The 18917-nt window shown below is 38.8% G+C and overlaps 1 protein-coding gene across 3 annotated transcripts in view; it reads right to left on the bottom strand.

Annotated features, from left to right (window-relative positions):
* The window catches only part of TCAF1 (TRPM8 channel associated factor 1), a 49873-nt gene that overhangs the window by 7649 nt on the left and 23307 nt on the right, over nt 1-18917 (bottom strand). For all 3 annotated transcript variants that reach the window (XM_053553390.1, XM_053553389.1, XM_053553391.1), the window contains exons 2-6: nt 16907-17540; nt 2964-3958; nt 2566-2663; nt 1340-1553; nt 819-1058 (exon numbers count right to left, since the gene is read on the bottom strand). In XM_053553390.1, the coding sequence (XP_053409365.1) occupies nt 819-1058; nt 1340-1553; nt 2566-2663; nt 2964-3958; nt 16907-17526 (2167 nt within the window). In that variant the 5' untranslated portion in view covers nt 17527-17540. The remainder of the gene's footprint in view (nt 1-818; nt 1059-1339; nt 1554-2565; nt 2664-2963; nt 3959-16906; nt 17541-18917) is intronic.

Genomic DNA, 18917 nt, shown 5'->3' on the forward strand with positions numbered 1-18917 from the left:
ATGCACAAAATTCTTCTCATATTGCTTCTTTCAAAATACCCAGTCACCTTGGGCGACTTCCAGCACCCCATAATGCTCAGGAGGGCAATCTGAACCAAGGCCCTCACAATCTTCCTTCCTAATCCTCTCATTCAGTAAGAACACCTTTATCTCATTTGCACCTGAAATATGAAATCGTGTGGCTATGGGAGGGATAATAAGATTGTTACAAAGAGTCATTCACGTTGCCACTTGAGTTTCTTGTTTTTATGAGGATGCCTTATTATGTGATCCTGTATCATTAAACCCTTTTTTCAAACTTTGGAACTCTTTGAGGAAGTTTCTCCTCTCATTATTCACTTATGGAGTTGCCCACATTAACATTACATTATAGTGATTGTCTATGTAAGCCAAGAAAATGAAGTTGTGGAGAAATTTCCATGGGTCTTTAATGTCTATATACTCCTCTCCCTTTTTAAGGCTCCTTGACCCATAGGCAATGTCTTCTCAAAGTTGTAAAATTCCCTCTCCCAAGCATTCTGACCTAGGGCAAGGCCCTCCACCTGTTTTATTCACTCCTTGAAGTCCTCTAATAGACACCTGTGAAAGCCCAGGTGGAAAGCTTGATGTCTCTGATGACATGCCTTGACACGTTAATAAACTGTTACTTATTCCTTATATACACTTTTTCCTTTCTCTTTAAATATTGTAGGAAGTATTGCCTCTATATGTCTTGCTAGCAAAACATGCTTCTCCTCCAGCTGACCGCTGCATGGGTGTTTACAGAAAGAAAGGTGCTTGCAGGCAGCATGCACAGAGGGCTGGCTCAGAGCACCCACCAACGGAGATCTGCACGTCGGCAACAATTCTCTGCGGCAGACGCAATGGGAAGGGCTCTCCTCCCAGTCGAGCCACAGCCTGCATCACCTCGTCCCAGAGATGGAGCAGCGGCTCCGGGTTCTCCAGGGTACGAAGGTTTGCGGTTGGTACTGTCAGGATGACGTTGTCTGTGGCCAGCTCTCCCCAGGGACCTGGATGCTCTTGGATGCACCTCTTCCACTCCTCCTGGGATGTCTCCCCTAGGAAGAGAGACCATGGGCTTGAAAACCACTTTCCCTAACCTCATGAGTTAAAACATAAATGTGGGCCCCTGGAAGACAATGAATGACAGTATCCCTCTTCTTTGTCCTTTTCCTATGAAGTCCCCAAGGTTGGGGCCTGATCTTGACCCAGGTGGCCCCCAAGCTGAAGGTTAGGAAGGTGACCCTTCTTGGTCCATTGAAGTGTCTCTCTCCTCCTACACCAAACAGTTCCCAGTCACCTCCCTCTCCCTCAGGTGGTGGCCCAGGGCTCCACTCACCCAGCTTATAGTAGGGGGCATGCACAGCCCCCTTCACGGTGATGGGCACAGAACCCAGTTTGCTGCTCTGAGGAACGATGATATAGAGAAGGCCACCCCAGAGACAGGTGATGGATTTCGTGGGTTTGTCCAGGCAGCAACGGTTAATCACAAGTGGGCCTCGGAACAGCTTGCTAGCCCTGGTCAGGTCATCTGTGTGGCAGCCAATCTGTATCTGGAGCAGAGAGATCCCCCACAGAGTCACCATAGGGCATGTGTGTGTGGAGGAAGAGGGCCCAGGAGGTCAGGACCCAGTAAGGGTCATTAGGCCATAACCCCATGCAAGCCTGGGCTTGATAAAACCCTGAAAGTGCAGCATTTCTTGAGGTCATTATATGTAAATATTCTCCTAAGGGATTCAAACAGCTCCGCATTGGGCCAGGTGAGACCTTAAGGTGAAGAGCACCAGCTATAACCCTAAAAGCCAATTCTGAGGAAGATCAACTTCCACAATCAGTGGCTTGTTGCCTTTGAAACAGACAGAATGCTTGGTTGACTATCCCATGCCAGTGACTCTGGAATTTGGGACAGTAAGCATTCCACTGGGAGGCAGGGTGACCTGGCTCAGGTAGTGAAGGCTGATGTGATTCCTCCCTGCTTTCCAAGGTCCCCCTTTGTGGGCAACTACTTGGTAAAACCCTGGCATTGTTTTCCTAGGTTTATCGTAAACAAGTTCCAAGACAGAAACAGGCACAGAATAGACCCTAATCAACACAGTAACCCTCAAAGGGGACAGAGCAGGATGACAAATTAATTTTTCAATAGAGTGTGTATGTGAGAGAGAGTCACGGAGCAGAAGGCAAGTCAAACTGGAGGAAAAGGCTTTGCTGTCAGGTGGAAGCAGACCTTGCTCTACCATGGGAAATGTACATGGTGCTGCAACTTGAACTAAGGTTTACTGAATGGCTGCTGTGTGCTCGGGAACCTTCTATCGGATCTCTCTCATTCCCCACTCTATGACATAAGTCAAAAGCTCAAAACTTAAGAGCCAGAGTTGGTTAAGTTTGAGTCTTGGGTTCTAAAATGTTTCGGTTCTGTATATTTAAATTAATCAATAAGCTTTTCTGCACCTTAGTTGCCACCTCCTTAAACTAGGGTACAAATACCTGTCCTGTATTGTCCATATGGTTTTATGAGAATCAGTAAGATAGTAATTGTGCAAGCAAGAGCCTTTAGCACGGCCCTACCTTCAGGTCGGCAGAGGCAGCAGCTTCAGGCAGAGAGACTTCTATAATCTGCCTTCCAGGTATGTAGAGGCCAGTACTCATCCAGCAGTATCTGGTGCCTGCCAAAAGAACAGGAGGGACAGTCAACGTCATCCCTCTGCTGAGATCCCTCCTCCGCCATCCCACTCCGCTCAGTATTTCCAGAGACCTGTTGTGGGCTCTGCTCATTTCTTCTCCACTCGTTCGTGCTGTCCGACTCAACTCTTCAAAATGCTAACTAAAATGCCAACCCCTGTCTTCTTCACAGTCCATGGTATAGGCTGGCGACTGCCCTCTGGAGGGGAGCAGACCCCTGCAATGAGCTGCGGAAGTCACCCTGCCCCCACAATACTGAGATCCCTCCCCCTCTCATCTCTTACCTGGATTGGTGCAGTTGACCTCGATGGTGATGGGAGATTCTGAGGGGCGCAGGTAGGGGCTGCTGTACGCATCGTCAACTTCTGGGACTAGCAGAGAGAGGTCACTTCCAGAGTGGGCCAGCCCCGTAGCCAGGGAAAGCATAGCCCCCCTGCAGCAGTCATTGATAACGGGGTTCTCGCGAGTGGCTACAGGGAGCCGGTATCGACTGAGCAGCTTCCTCAGGAGTCGGTGCACAGACATGTAGGCAGGGACCTCTTCCGCGGGAATCTGGAGGAAAGCTGCTCCGTCGGGGCCCAGCTTTGCCAACCAGCCCTTTTCCACATTTCCTCTCTTCCTGCCCATGATAACCTGGAACTCCGCCAGGGTGGAGCGGAAGTGGTAAGTCCGTATCCCGGCTTTAGGAGTACGAAAGGGCCCTGGGTTGAGGCTTTGGCTGGTGATGCTGATGCCAAAGGGGTTGAGGAGGAGGTTTCCTGGGAATCGAGCCAAAGGGGACACTCCCGGGTTCTTGAAGGCCCACCACCAGGCTTGGGCTCCAACGAACAGTCCACCACCCTCCGCTACAAACTCCTGCAGCTCTTTGACCCCCACTTCACTCACGGGTTCAAAGCAATAGACACTTGCATCACTGGTCAGGTTGGGCTCAATGCTGGCATCGATGCCCCCGACTGCAAGCAGGCTACTCAGAGTTCTCAGCTCTGTCTGCACCACGATCTTGCCTCTGCGGCCCCCATCCAGCCAGCGGACAGCATTGAGCAGAAAGGGGCCGAGTTTGTTAACGGTGAATAACACCTTATGGCCAGTCACCACCACCCGGCCCCGGCCATAGCGGGCAGCGGCTATCACACAGCCATGGTAGGAATCTAACCCCAGAGGGAAGGCTAAAGCCCCATGCACTAGCAGCTGAGATGGGAAACAATCCGAGTTGCTGATGTCCAGCTCTGAAATCCCATGCAGAAGCTCCTCTCTGTCCTCGGAGAGGTCATCTTCACAACTGCAAAAGACACATGCATCCTCTGTTAAAGGAATGGCTCTATATAAAGCTCTTAGAACAGTGGCTGTGGGCATATAGTACATGCTAAAGATCTATCAGCTTTGCTAATTTGTTATTTTTAGCTCTTAATGGGAGAATTGACAGATCTGATTCCACCAGCCTGGAGACTTGGAGAGCAGATAGAGGGACCCAGCATTAATCGTAGTCATTCTCCAAACACTAATCTTCCAGAGGAAAGCGCAAAGGTAGTCTCGCTGTGTTTACTTAATATCACATCTCAAATACTCTAGATTTAAATTCATGTTTATTTCAGCCCTTTAAACATCATATAAAAATAGAATGGGAATTCTTGTTTTTCTTCTCATAAGGAGTCTTGTATACAAATTTCATGCAGCTAATTTCCTACAAATAAAGTCTATGGAAAGCTAAGCTAGTGATACTACAGGAGAAGCATTATTATCTGAAAAGGTGGGCAGGGGAGCTGACTGGCCTCAACTCTAGAGAGACCCTCTGGTTACCTGAGCCCAAGAGGACTTGACAACTTACATGCAGAACTTCACTCACACACTGTCTGCCCCATCACAGTGACACACATCAATGCTACAAGGTTTTGCTCAGCACCATCTGCTTGCTATCTGTGGGCAAATCCTGCCCTAGAAGACCCCAGAGTACCCACAAGCCCCAGATGGGAGATGGAGGCTGGGATGTGGGTGGAGGGGATGGAGTGGCCCCTACAAGCTTGCAGCTCCAGACCTGGTTCTGCCACTTTTGTCAGCCAAGCTGTGGTAATTGTATGGTCAAAAGGCAGCAGTAAGGAGACACTGAACAAAAATGGGGTCAGGTAGAGAGTGTAGTTGCATTATTGTGTGGCACTCTCTGTGGCTGGCAGAGTACTAACCCATGGGTGGGCCAACTACATCTTCTTAGCACATGTGACCCTCTCCTGAAGACAATGGCACCCCTTCTCATGGAGATGACTCTCTAATTCCTTGAAGCATTAACCCTAAAATCATTCATCTAGCTCTGCTTGCTCTGATTCCAGGCTGACCAAGCAACTCTGTGATTATATTATCATTTCCCAGTCACCTGACTAATGAGAGGAACAAGTCATTGGCCAGGCCAACCAAAATGTTCTAGTTTGGTGACATTTATTTTTCTCAAGTAACATCTTAGACAATCTACCTTTAATTTGGTGATTCTAAAATTTAAAAAAAAAATCCTTTTTTATTTTAGTCCTTTAAGTGTATATACAAAATAAGATGAAAATTTATTTTAATTCTTATAATAAATTCTTTTTATGAATCTCATGCAGTTAATTTTTTTTCAAATAATGTCAATGAAGAAGTGGGCAAGTTGAATTTTTTTTTTTTTTTTTTGGCAGGGGCTGGGTTTGGACCCGCCACCTCCAGCATATGGAACCAGCACCCTACTCCTTGAGCCACAGGCACTGCCCAAAGTTGAATTTTTAAATAATCTGTGTGTAGGAAAAATCTTGCTAACTCAAAATCACATGTGATAATAAAAAGATTGATAAAATCAACTATATGAATATATACATAAACATTTTTGGCAAAAATACTAAGCACATTTAAAAGGCAAATGCAATATAAATCATTGCTATGAGGAGTAGTATTCTTAATCTGTAAGAACTCTTAAAATGGACAGAACAGCAAAAACCCAATATGTAAGTGGGCAAAACACATGAACAGGCAATTCACAAAAAAAAAAAAGATAAAAAAAGTAAGTAGCTCTTAAACATACAAATAGGTAACTGATCTTATTGATTATAAGAAAAATGCAAATTAAAATTATATCAGAATGCCAAAAACTCATAAACCTGACAACTACTCTGTTGGCTATCTGTGAAGTAATAGGCATCTCTTACATTGCTGGTAGGAATATGAAGTGGTAAAAACCAATATAAAGAATAATTGGGCAATTTATAACAAAGGTATACAGAATTTTATTCATTGACTTAGCAGTTCCACATTTAAAAAGTTACCAAAAGGTACATCTCCAACAGAGTAAAAGAACAAACAAAAAAAAAAAAAGAAAAAACTTATGCACAAAGTTATTCATTTCAACATTATTGATAATAGCAAAATACTGACAATAACATAAATGCCCATACATCAGAGATTGGCTGCATAAATTATAGTATATGCAGAGTGGAATACAATGTCATCATAGAAAATAATAAGGAAAATTTATAAATATTGTCAAAGAATAACTACCAAAACGTAATAACTGAAAAAAGCACTGCACCATGAACACATACCAACAAGTACAAATTGGATTAAAGACTTAAATATAAGACCAAAAACCATAAAATTCCTAAAAGAAAACATAGAGAAGAGCTTCTTGATATTGGCCTTGGCAATTATTTTTGGCGAGGGGATATCAGACAAAAAGCTCAGGCAATGAAAGCAAAATCAAAACATGTGGGACTACATCAAACTAAAATGTTTATGCACAGACAAAGAATCAACAAAGTCAAAAGCAATCTATGGACTGGGAGAAAATACATGCAAACCATATATGCGATCAAGGATTCGTAGCCAAAATATACAAGAAACCCACATAACTCAACAGCTGAAAACCAAATAACCCAATTAAAAAATGGGCAAAAGACCTGAATAGACATTTTTCCAAAGAAGACATACAAATGGTTAACAAGTATATGTGAAGATGCTCAACATTACTAATTATCAGAAAAATTAAAATCAAAACCACAATGAAATATCACCTCACACCTGTTAGGATAGCTATTATAAAAAGTCAAAAGATAAGTGTTGGCAAGGGTGTGGAGAAAAGGCAATCCTTGCAGATTGTCCATGTGAATGTAAATTGGTACAACTACTATGGGAAAAAGTGGAGATTCCTCAAAAATTTCAAAATAGAACTACCATATGACCAAGCAATCTCTCTATTGGGTATATACCCAAAGGAAATGAAATCAGACATTTATAGAGATATATGCACTCCCATGCTAAACATTATTCACAACAACAAAGATAACAATACAACTTAAGTGTTCATCAATGGATAAACCATATGAGTACATACACACATGCACAGTAAAAACCTCTGTAAGTTGACCACACATGAAACTGTAACAAGCAGGTCAACATACAGATGTGGTCAACATAAGGAATTAGGCCTACTATACTGATACATACGTATGGTGTATGTTTGATCTATGAAAATTAGGTCAACTTAAGGCTTAAGGAGGTGATCAATGTACAGAAGTGGTCAACTATGGAGGTTCTACTGTGTATACACACACACATAAAAATACACACATATATATGATGAAATGTTATTCAGCCCTTAATAAAGAGGTATGGCCATTTGGCACAACAAAGATGAACCTGGAGGACATTATACGAAGTGAATTAACTCAATCACAGAAAGAAATGCACTGTACAATCTCACTTAATGTGAGATTTTTAAAGATGAGAATCTTTTAAAAAAAAGTCATGAGATCAAACTTTCACTCTTCGCAGATGATATGATTGTATATCTGGAAAACACCAGGGATTCTACTACAAAGCTCTTGGAAGTGATCAAGGAATACAGCAGTGTCTCAGGTTACAAAATCAACACTCATAAATTTATAGCCTTTATATATACCAACAATAGTCAAGCTGAAAAAACAGTCAAGGACTCTATTCAGTTCACAGTAGTGCCAAAGAAGATGAACTATTTGGAAGTTTACCTAACAAAGGACGTGAAAGATCTCTATAAAGAGAACTATGAAACTCGAAGTAAAGAAATAGCTGAAGATGTTAACAAATGGAAAAACATACTATGCTCATGGCTGGGAAGAATCAACACTGTTAAAATGTCCATACTACCCAAAGCAATATACAATTTTAATGCAATTTCTATTAAAGCTCCACTGTCACACTTTAAAGATCTCGAAAAAATAATACATAGTTTTATATGGAATCAGAAAAAAAACCTCGAATAGCCAAGACATTACTCAGAAATAGAAATAAAGCAGGAGGAATCACGCTACCAGACCTCAGACTATACTATAAATCGATAGTGATCAAAACAGCATGGTACTGGCACAAAAACAGAGAAGTAGATGTCTGGAACAGAATAGAGAACCAAGAGATGAACCCAGCTACTTACAGTTATTTGATCTTTGATGAGCCAATTAAAAATATTCAGTGGGGAAAAGATTCCCTATTTAACAAATGATGCTGGGTGAACTGGCTGGCGACCTATAGAAGACTGAAACTGGACCCACACTTTCACCATTAACTAAGATAGACTCTCACTGGATTAAAGATTTAAACTTAGACATGAAACTATAAAAATACTAGAAGAAAGTGCAGGGAAAATTCTTGAAGAAATCGGCCTGGGAGAATATTTTATGAGGAGGACCTCCTGGGTAATTGAAGCAACATCAAAAATACACTACTGGGACCTGATCAAACTAAAAAGCTTCTGCACAGTAAGTAAAGCAAGCAGACAGCCCTCATAAGGGGAGAAGGTATTTGCAGGTTATGTCTCTGACAAAGGTTTAATAACCAGAATCCACAGAGAACTCAAATGTATAAGCAAGAAAAGAACAAGTGATCCTATCTCAGGCTGGGCAATGGACTTGAAGAGAAACTTCTCTAAGAAGATAGGTGCATGGCCTACAGACACGTGAAAAAGTGCTCATCATCCTTAATCATGAGAGAAATGCAAATCAAAACTACTTTGAGATATCATCTAACTCCAGTAAGATTAGCCCATATCACAAAATCCCAAAACCAGAGATGTTGGCATGAATGTGGAGAAAAGGGAACACTTCTACATTGCTAGTGGGAATGCAAACTAGTACGTTCCTTTTGGAAAGATGTTTGGAGAACACTTAGAGATCTAAAAATAGACCTGCCATTTGATCCTACAATTCCTCTACTAGGTATATATCCAGAAGACCAAAAATCACATTATAACAAAGATATATGTACCAGAATTTTTATTGCAGCCCAATTCATAATTGCTAAGTCATGGAAGAAGCCCAAGCGCCCCTTGACCCATGAATGGATCAATAAATTGTGGTTTATGTACATCATGGAATATTATTCAGCCTTAAAGAAAGATGGAGACTTTACTTCTTTCATATTTACATGGATGGAGCTGGAACATATTCTTCTTAGCAAAGTATCTCAAGAATGGAAGAAAAAGTATCTAATGTACTCAATCTTACTAGGAAACCAAGTAAGAAAGTTATAACACAATTATAGCCCAAGAAGAAGGGGAAAGGGGAGAAGGAGGGGAGGGGATGGGGGAGTAGGGGTGGAGGGAGGGTAATTGGTAGGCCTACACCTACAGTGCATCTTACAAGGGTACATGTGAAATTTACTAGGTGTAGAATATAAATGTCTTAATACAATAACTAAGAAAATGCTGTGAAGGCTATGTTAACCAGTTTGATGAAAACATTTCAAATTGTATATAAAACCAGCACATTGTAACCCATGATTGCATTAATGTACAGCTATGATTTAATTAAAAAAAAAAAAAAGAAGTGGGGAAAAAAAGTCAAATAAACGGAAACGTACAGTAGAACAACAGTGGTTACCAGGCATGGGGAGAGAGAGGAAATGAGGAGAAGTAGTTCTAAGGGAATAAATTTGCAGTCTGGTGGCATGCATAATCCCAGAGATTTTATGGACAGCACCATGACTGCATGGTATACTGAAATTTTTCTGACAGAGTAGATTTTAGGTGCCTTTACCACACACATAACTATGGGAGGTAATAAATATGTAAATCTGTTTGATAATAATTATAATTATTTTGATGTCTATCTGTGTATCAAAACATGTTGTACACCTTGAATATATACAATAAAAATAAAGTAAAAAATAGTAAATGGATACCATGGAGTACTATTCAGCCGTAAGAAACAATGGACACTTTACATCTTTTGTTTTTACCTGGATGGAGGAAACACGTTCTTCTTAGCAAAGTTATGTCAAGAATAGCAAAAAAAAAAAAAAATCCAATGTATCAATACTAATATGAAATCAATAGAACTATATGCCCACATGAATGATAAAACATAAATATAGTCTAGCAAGGAGGAAGGAAGAGGAGGGAGAGGGAAGCAGAGAAAAAAGAGAGGGGAAGGGAGAGAATAGAGGGCAATTGGTGGGAGGAGGGAGGGCAATTGGCAAGATCTCACCTAATGTGCACAATTCGAGGGTGTTCAGCAACCCCCGGGGGTGAAGGGCTCAACTACACCTTGAACTTTACCTTAGACTTGAAAACAATGTAACCTAAACATTTGTACCTTCACATTAATTTAAAATAAAAACTAGTTAGTGGGCTGATTTAATTACGAAAAAAAGAAAAGAAAAAAATCAAGGTTCAAAAGATTATTTATAGTAGCTATTTTTAATTTGTGAGATACTCGTAATAATAAGTATCCATACATATATGCTTATTGCAAAAAGAAACACAGAAAGAATAGTCAAGAAATCTAATAAAATTTGGGATGAATAGAATGAGACTTATATAATGTCACCCAGGTTAAGTGGTGTTGAAATTTTAAACACGCCAATTGTTAAAAACTGCCTTCAATGCCATGTGTTATCCTAAAATTCATCCATTTTAAGTATACATCTTGACAGTTTTTGTTAAATCTATACACCTGAGTAACTACGACCATAATAAAAATATACAACTTTTCATCACCTTAAAAAGTTACCTTTGGCCCTATTATAGTCAACCTGGCCTCCCACACACAGCCATAGGCCACCACTGGATGTGCTTCCTATCCATATATATTAAATTTGTCATTTCTAAGGTCTCATATTAATGTAATCACAATGTATGTATTCTTTCGAGTTTGGTTTCTTACTCTGAGAATAATTTTTTGAGAACGATTATGTTGTTTAGCTTATCAGTAATTTCTTCTCTTTATTTCTGAATACTATACTAGCTCGTGACTATTCCACATTTTCTCTCTTCATCTGGACATTCGGGTAGCTTCCAGCTAGCATTTGCTGCCATAAACATTCATGTACAAGTTTTTGTGCCAAGATGTTTTCTTTTCTCTTGGATAAATACTTAGAGATAAAATGGATAATGTATGTTAACTTTATATAAAAAAACTTTATATGTAAAAAAAATGCCAACCAGTTCTAAAGTGGTTGTGTTATTTTATGTTCCCACTAGCAATGTATGAAAGTTCCAGTTGCTCCACATTCTTGCCAACACTTCGTAGAGTCTTTTAGTCATTCTAGTGTGGGTGTAAGGTATTTCATTGAGATTTTAATTTGCATTTCTCTAAAGACTGATGGTGTTGAGAATTATTTTTGAGCTTTTGGCCTTTCATGTATCATCTTTTGTGATGTGTTAAGATATTTTGCCTTAGTATCCAGTCAGCTAACCTATGTCTCTTTAGAGGACAGTTTAAGCCATTCACATTAATGGAGACTATTGATAAGTTTGGTGAAATTTTGGGTATCGAGTTTTTCAAAAGTCCAGTGGACATTTTTAATCTTTTCGCCATTGTAGAAGTTGGAGTTTGATCGGAAGTTTCTGAGTGAGTTTACGTTTGTAGTAAAGGATTGGGTTGGTCATTATGGAGGATATCCTGAAGAGCTGGTTTGGTTGGGGGAGGTGGGTAGAGGGTGGGGCATTGAAAGGATCACACCTGTGGTGCATCTTACAAGGGCATATGTGAGGCTTGGTAAATGTGGAATGTAAATGTCTTAGCAAAGTAACTAAGAAAATGCCAGGAGGGCTATATCAACTAATGTGATGAAAATGTGTCAAATGGTCTATGAACCAAGTGTATGGTGCCCCATGATCATATTGATGTACACAGCTATGATTTAATAAAAAAATAAAATAAAATAAATATTAACAGGGATATAAAAAAAAAGATATTTTGCCTTAAAAAAAAAAAAAACCTGGCTGTCTAATTATTAGGATGTAAGAGTTCTGTATGTATCATGTATGTAAGCGCATCGTCAGATACCTGTATCAGTATTACAATGTTTTTGTCCAGTCTGTAGCTTGCCTTTTTGTTTTCTTACTACTGTCTACTGAACTGCAGAAGTCACTACATTTATTTTTTGACAAAGCTCAATTCACCAATCTTTTCCTCATGCTTAATGCACTTTTTGTATCCTATATAGGTAAATATTGCAAAGGCCAAGGGAACAGATATTTTCTCCTATACTTTCATTTATAAGTGTTTGAATTTTAGCTTTTGCATTTAGGTATAGATCTATGATATAGTATTTATTTTGTATGGAGAGGGGTAATGATCACAATTTCACCTTTTTTCCATCAGAGTATCCAGTTGTTTCAGAACTGTATGTTAAAAAGATTTTCTTTTCTGCATTGAATTAGCTTAGCAACTCTATCATAAAACAATTCAACATAAATTTTGGGGTCTATCTCTATCTAGTCTGTTTTGTGGATCTGCATGCCTATCCTTACGCCACTATCACAGTGTTTTGATCACTTAAGCTTTGTAGAAAGTCTTAAAATTAAGTAGGAAAGTCCACTACCTTTTTTCTTTTTCAAAATAGGTTTGGCTATGTTAGTTCCTCTTCATTTGTAAACTATTGTTAGAATCAATTGAACTTTGGTTGGGACTGCATTGAATCTATAGGTTATTCAGAAAAAAATTGACATCTTAAAATATTGAGTGTCGGATCCACCAATATGGTATATTTCTCCATTTCATTAGGTTTTTTTAAATTTCTCTCAATGATGTTTTGTAGTTTTCAGCATATAGGTCATCTTGTGACATTATTTAATTAAATTTAACCCTTAGTATTTCACAATTTTGAGTCCTATTTTAAATGTTGCTGTATTTTTAATTTCAATTATTAATTGTTTCTTGCTAATATATTAAAATGTAATTGGTTTTTGTATATTGACTTTTTGCCTCCTGGAACTTTGTTAAAGGCAATTGTTATAGTAGCTTTTCTTGGTACAATCTTTAGAAATTTTTACATAATGATCATATTTTTTGCAAATACTTTCAGGTATAAAGTAATTGTAGTCTAGAAAACGCTCTGCTGACCTTACGTTCACATGGATCTTGTCATTTAAAAATCTTCTAAATGTCTAAAATACTTCCTGTTCTTTTGGTGTTTGTGATTTGTTTTCTCATACCAAGATTCTAACTTTTCCTATCTCTTGGCTCAGTCTTCTAGAAAATATAGAATGTGAACCAAATCACACAAATTTATTGCTTAATTTTCGGTCTCTATTCTTCTGTTGCCTTATTGCATGGCTAGGACCATTAGTACAGTGTTGAATAGAGCAAGTAAGAGTAGGTGTTCTTCTTTGCCTTATTCTTAGTCTTTGGGAGACTAAAAGTAATATAATATTCACTGTCTCACCATTACAATTGTTTTTAGCTATAGGTACTTCAGTGATGTCACTTATCATGTTGAAGAAGGTTCTTTTTATTTTGAGTTTGTTAAAAATTTTTATCATGATTCAGTATTAAATTTTGTCAAAAAAATTTGGTACATCTATTGAATTATATGGGTTTTCTTATTCATTCCGTTAATATGGTGAACTAATTTGATTTTTGAATGTTAAAACAGTCTAGGATAACCCTATTTGATCATGATATAGGTAGTATTCTTTTTATATATTGCTATATTCTATTTGTTAATACTTTTCTAAGATCTTTTGTGTCTATGTTCATGAGGGATGTTGGTCTTTAGTTTTTTTTTCTGACAATGTCTTTCTCTGGTTTTAATATCTGAAAAATGCTGTTCTAATGGATCAGGTTAAGAAAACTTTTCTCCTCTTCTACTTTCTGGAAAAGTTTATGTAAGGTCGGTATTATTTGCTCCTTGACTCTTTGATAAAATTCATTTGTGAAGCTATCTGGACCTTTCTTTATGCTGTTGTTGATTTTATATACCATTTTTATTTTGAAATTTAAAATAATTGAAAGGTTATAAATATTGCACAGAAAGTGTCTGTATCTTTTGACCCAGTTTCTCCTAATGTTAACATTGTGTGCAATCGTGGTACATCTGTCAAAACTAAAAAGTTAACACTGATCCACTGCTATTAACTTAACTCCAAACTGAGTATAAATTTTACCCATTTTTCCACTAATGTCTTCTAGTATTCAATCTATGATAGTGTTGGGATGTTTTACATTACAACTCAATTTATTTAGCATTATTTTGTTTCTTCTTGTGTCAATTTTAGTAATTTGTATCTATCAGGAAATTTGTCCATTTAAGTTGTCATATTTATTGCCATTGAGTAGTAAATTCCTTTATTATTCTTTTCATGGCTGTAGGATCTGTATTAATGTTCATTCTTTTATTACTGAATTTCATAATATCGTGTTATCCTTTTTATTGTCAGGATCAGTCTATAGAGGTTTATCACTTTTATTATTTTTTTGAACTAACTAGCTTTCGCTTTTACTGATTTACTCTATTCTTTATTTCCTATTTCACTAATTTGTGCTCTCATCTTTATTATTTCCTTATTGCTTCTACACATTTTGAGTTTAATTCAAGTTTGCTTTTTTTACCTTCTTAAAATGGAAACTTAGTCCCTTGAGTTTCAATTTTTCTTCTTTTCTAATAAAAAAATTCAAAGGCATATCTTTGTCTTCATCACTGTTTTAACTGCATTACACAATTTTTGACATGTTAATAAGTCATGCTTTTATTTTTATTCAATTCAAATATTTTCTAATTTCTTTTGTACTTTCCCATTTCTAGCATATTTAGAAATGCTTTAAAATTTAAATATTTAGGGATTTTCCAGATGTATGTATGTTATTGATTTCTAATTTAATTCTATGTGACCAGAATAGACATTGTATGATTTCAATCCTTTTAATCTTGCCAAGACTAATTTATGGCATAGCAGATAATCCATCCTCATGAATGTTTCATGTACACATAAGAAGAATGTGTATTCTGCTGTTATAGCCATGCTGATAGTTCACATACTACAAAAATAAATTAAATCAATAAATATGGGGAAAAACTCATGTGGGACAAAAATAGGACCAAATGAAAAAAGTAATCTGCATTACTTTTGAACACAGTACTAGGACTTTATATACTCAGTGTGATATGTTCTGAGGAAAAAAATGACTTAGTTTGATGGAGGTAATAGTATGTGTACAGTAATCATGAAGCTATTTTGTGTGTATTATAAAACTGAGTAAATGAAGAAATACTGAATCAAGATTATCACTATGGAAGAAGGACAATACAAATGTGGAATGAGTGAAAGAGAAGAATAATTCTGTGGTTTGGGATAAAATTGGGGATACTGGTATGAATTTATGATTAAAAATATATACTGTATATATATATATACCCACAGTATATAGTCAAACAGATATATATATATATATATTTAATACATATTGCTAAGACAAAGCTAAGAAATATATTTATATTTCTGAAGATTTCAGATACGAAGACAATTTCATAGCATTGAGCATATGTTAGATCTTGGCTTCTAAGTCCCATTCGCCATTAAAAGGAACTAATATTGCTTCAAGAAATGGCTGTATATAAGTTTTGAATAAGAAAAGAACAAGATAAATTTGCAACATCTTTTTGTGCCAGAAATTAAGTAAATACAAAAACAAAAAAATAAAAACAATGGTGGGCATGCAAAGGTCTTAGGAGACAGCTTAATGGGACTTTAACCTGCCCAATTTTGGTCTTTTGACCTTCAAAAATACTGACTATAAATGTATTACAATGTGGATAATTTTTTAAAAAGGATTTCTAAATATAAAGTGATACTAAAATAAAGTAATTTAAAAAGAAGCATAAACTACCCACAAATGTGAAGGTGAAGAAGGAAAGTTCTTTACAGAAGGACTCTAATCGGTCCTGGGAGAAACCTACAAGTAAACCTACACTTGGACTGGGGCAAGCTCTAGGGTGTCAGGTTACTATGGGAACACAAAAGAAAAGCTTGATATCAGAATGGGAGGGGTGGAGGACTTAGAGAAGGGAATACCCGAAATGAATTTTGAAGAAAGGATCAGGAGGTACCCAAGTGGTAGATGTAATCATTTTCATAAATATTGACTCAGGCACAGATCACGGATGAAAACAAAAACCACTTAGTGAAAGTTTGTTGGCTAACAGAATATTCACATAGTCTCAAATGTTAAGGCATAAAACAAAAAGTAGCCTGGTGCCCTTTTCCTACTCCTTCAGCTTCTATCCCTCTCATATATCCATGCAATCATACATACAAGAAATGTTTACTGAGCACCTGTTAACCTCCTATATACTTGGAATATATGTGGTGATGGACTACAACATGAACAAAGCAGGCTAGACAACATGCTCAAAGAACCATTGGTGCAGCATGTCTCTGAGCCTGTCACCTGCTTTCTTGATTCTCAATCATCTGCTCCTTTTCTTTCAGAGATTAAAAATCTTCTCCTAAATCTTAGATTAAGCACGTATAATTTGTACCACCTTTTCTGCTATCTTAACTTCTGAAATCCTTTACTTCCTATTTTCATCTGAACCCCATCTGGCTGCATAATTCAAAACCTTTTTCATAGCTCTCTAGACTTTGGCTTAGAGGGTCTTTCATGTCTGCTGCTTCTTCACATTGCAGTTGAAAACAGCTTTCTTCTATGCACCTTCCTGGATTAACCATGCCAGCTCTTGGGGTGAGTAGTGTATTTGATCAAACTAGACTCTGGGGATATAACAACCCATAAAATGTCCTTCCTCTCAAAGATCTAAGTGGTGTGGTCTGGGGCAGTAGTAGCAATGAAGACCTTGCTCTTCTTGTGTCCCAGGGTATGTGTAAAACCTAGTTGAATTGCAGCCAATTCAAGTCTGGGTATCAAATTCCCCTCTGTGATACTGGGAGCAAACTGCAGATCTCAGAGCCCTTTCTACTTTTTAACCTGGGGCCAACTCCCCGGTGGTATAAGGTACTCACCTAACTAAGACTGGGATCTTGGGCATCTTCTTGGAGACTTTAAAGAAACTTGTGTCTCCTTTGTTGTCAGTGAAGTACACGCCAGCAACGCTGGTCACAAGGTTCCCAGGGAAGGTGAACAACACTCTTTCATCCTCACCCTGGTTGGCCCAATCCCAGGCCTGGCCTCCAATAAGCAAGCCTCCTCCACGTTTTATAAACTTGACCAGCTTTTCAGTCATGGTTTCATTGTAGGCATCAATGCAGTAAACCCCCAGGGAGTCTTTCACTTCTGGCTCAATCTTTGCCTCCACTCCGGAGCCCTCGAGGATTTTGGCCAAAGGTGCCAGGGATGGGTGAATACCAATGGGAGCCCCAGGGGAAGAACAAAGCCACCCCACTGCATTGAGGAGAAAGGGAGTCAGCTGGGTCTCCACCAAGTAGTCCTCATGGGACAGGACTACCAGACGGCCTCGGCCATAGGAGGAGGCAGCAATGAGCACCTGGCCCATGTCATTCACCATCACTGGGAATGAGGCCTCTCCAATAAGAAGCAGTTCACATGGGATGGCATCTTCAGGGATATCCCAGCTTGTCACTCCATTCATAAGGGCCTCAAAGGCAGCAGAAGGAGTTGCCATGGTTCTGTCTGTTTCTGTAGGGAAGAAAGCACACACTCAGGTTGGTGAAAAATGAATAACCAAAGAAACAATCAACAGCTCACTGCTCCACTGACTGGGTAGTTCTTCTCACTGTGCAGACAAAATGGGCACAGGGGAAGGACCCAAGCACTCCATGTTAGTGCCTTCAGTCACCCCACTGCACCCTGTCCTGTTCAATTCATGTGGTCAAACTTAGGAAGCTTGTTTTTTTTCCCATTGAAGAATGAAACAGAAGGGAGAGATGAGGGTGGAATCATATTCCCCAGAGAGATATTTTGAAGTCCTAACTCCTAGTACCTGTAAATGAGACCTTATTGGGAAACAGGTCTTTGCAGATGTAATTAAGTTAAGAAGAAGCCATAATGGATTTGGATGGGCACTAGTATGATGACTGGTGTCCTTATACGAAGAGGAAATTTGGACACAGAGTGACACAGATACACAGGGCAGAATGCTGTCAGAAGTTGGAGGCAGAGACTGCAGTGATGAGACAACAAGCCAGGGAATGCCAAGCATTGCTGGCAAACACCAGAAGCTGGAGAGAGGCACAGAGCAGATTCTGCCTCGAAGCCTCCAGAACAAACTACACTGCTGACACCTGGATTTCCCATTTCTAAGCCTCCAGCATTGTGAAGGAACCAATTCCTGTTATTTTAAGCCATACCATTTGTGGCACTTTGTTACAGCACCTATGGGACCTAATAAAGTATGCAGCATGCTGTCACCTCCACCTGGGCACATTCCATCATCTTGCCCCCACCCTTCCCCTGCTGATTTTATCACTTCCCACAAAGAGAACCCAGAGTGTAATATTTAGAAATAAACATATCCTACAACAAGCACACAAAGTGAACTCAGTGTGAGTTTAAAATGACTTGCTATTCTTCCAGAGGCTTAAGGGACCTGGGCCCCCCTGGGACACATGCAGAGTTGACTTGCCTGGAGTTAAAAATTCCACAAGTGCATTCTCTGAAGCTGTGTGCCCTGTGAAGCCTGAGATCAAAGGGCATGCCGCCTTTCCTCAGAGATACGGGCCAGAGGGTTGACTTGACGTATGTTAACAACATATTGTCAGAGGTCTAGGTGCTCTACCCTGAGGGAAAGACACAGTCCTTACTTCATACTGAGTAAACTGAGTGAATGCTTGAAGATATTCTTCCATTAACTCTGTTCCCCTGTGGCTACTTTCTTCTTTATGATTTTGTTTAGACACCTGCCCAGAGATTCAGTGTCTAGAAGAAGATGTTTACTGCAAAAGTGATTGTGTTGATGTGGTAACAGGATATTTCTTTTCAAGTTGATTTCAGATAGGTAAATTGAGGTAATGGTGAAACTAACAGATAATAGATTGTGTACGTGACTAGAAAGGT

The sequence above is a fragment of the Nycticebus coucang genome, chromosome 11 (genome assembly GCF_027406575.1).
Source record: "Nycticebus coucang isolate mNycCou1 chromosome 11, mNycCou1.pri, whole genome shotgun sequence".
Classification (NCBI taxonomy): Eukaryota; Metazoa; Chordata; class Mammalia; order Primates; family Lorisidae; genus Nycticebus; species Nycticebus coucang.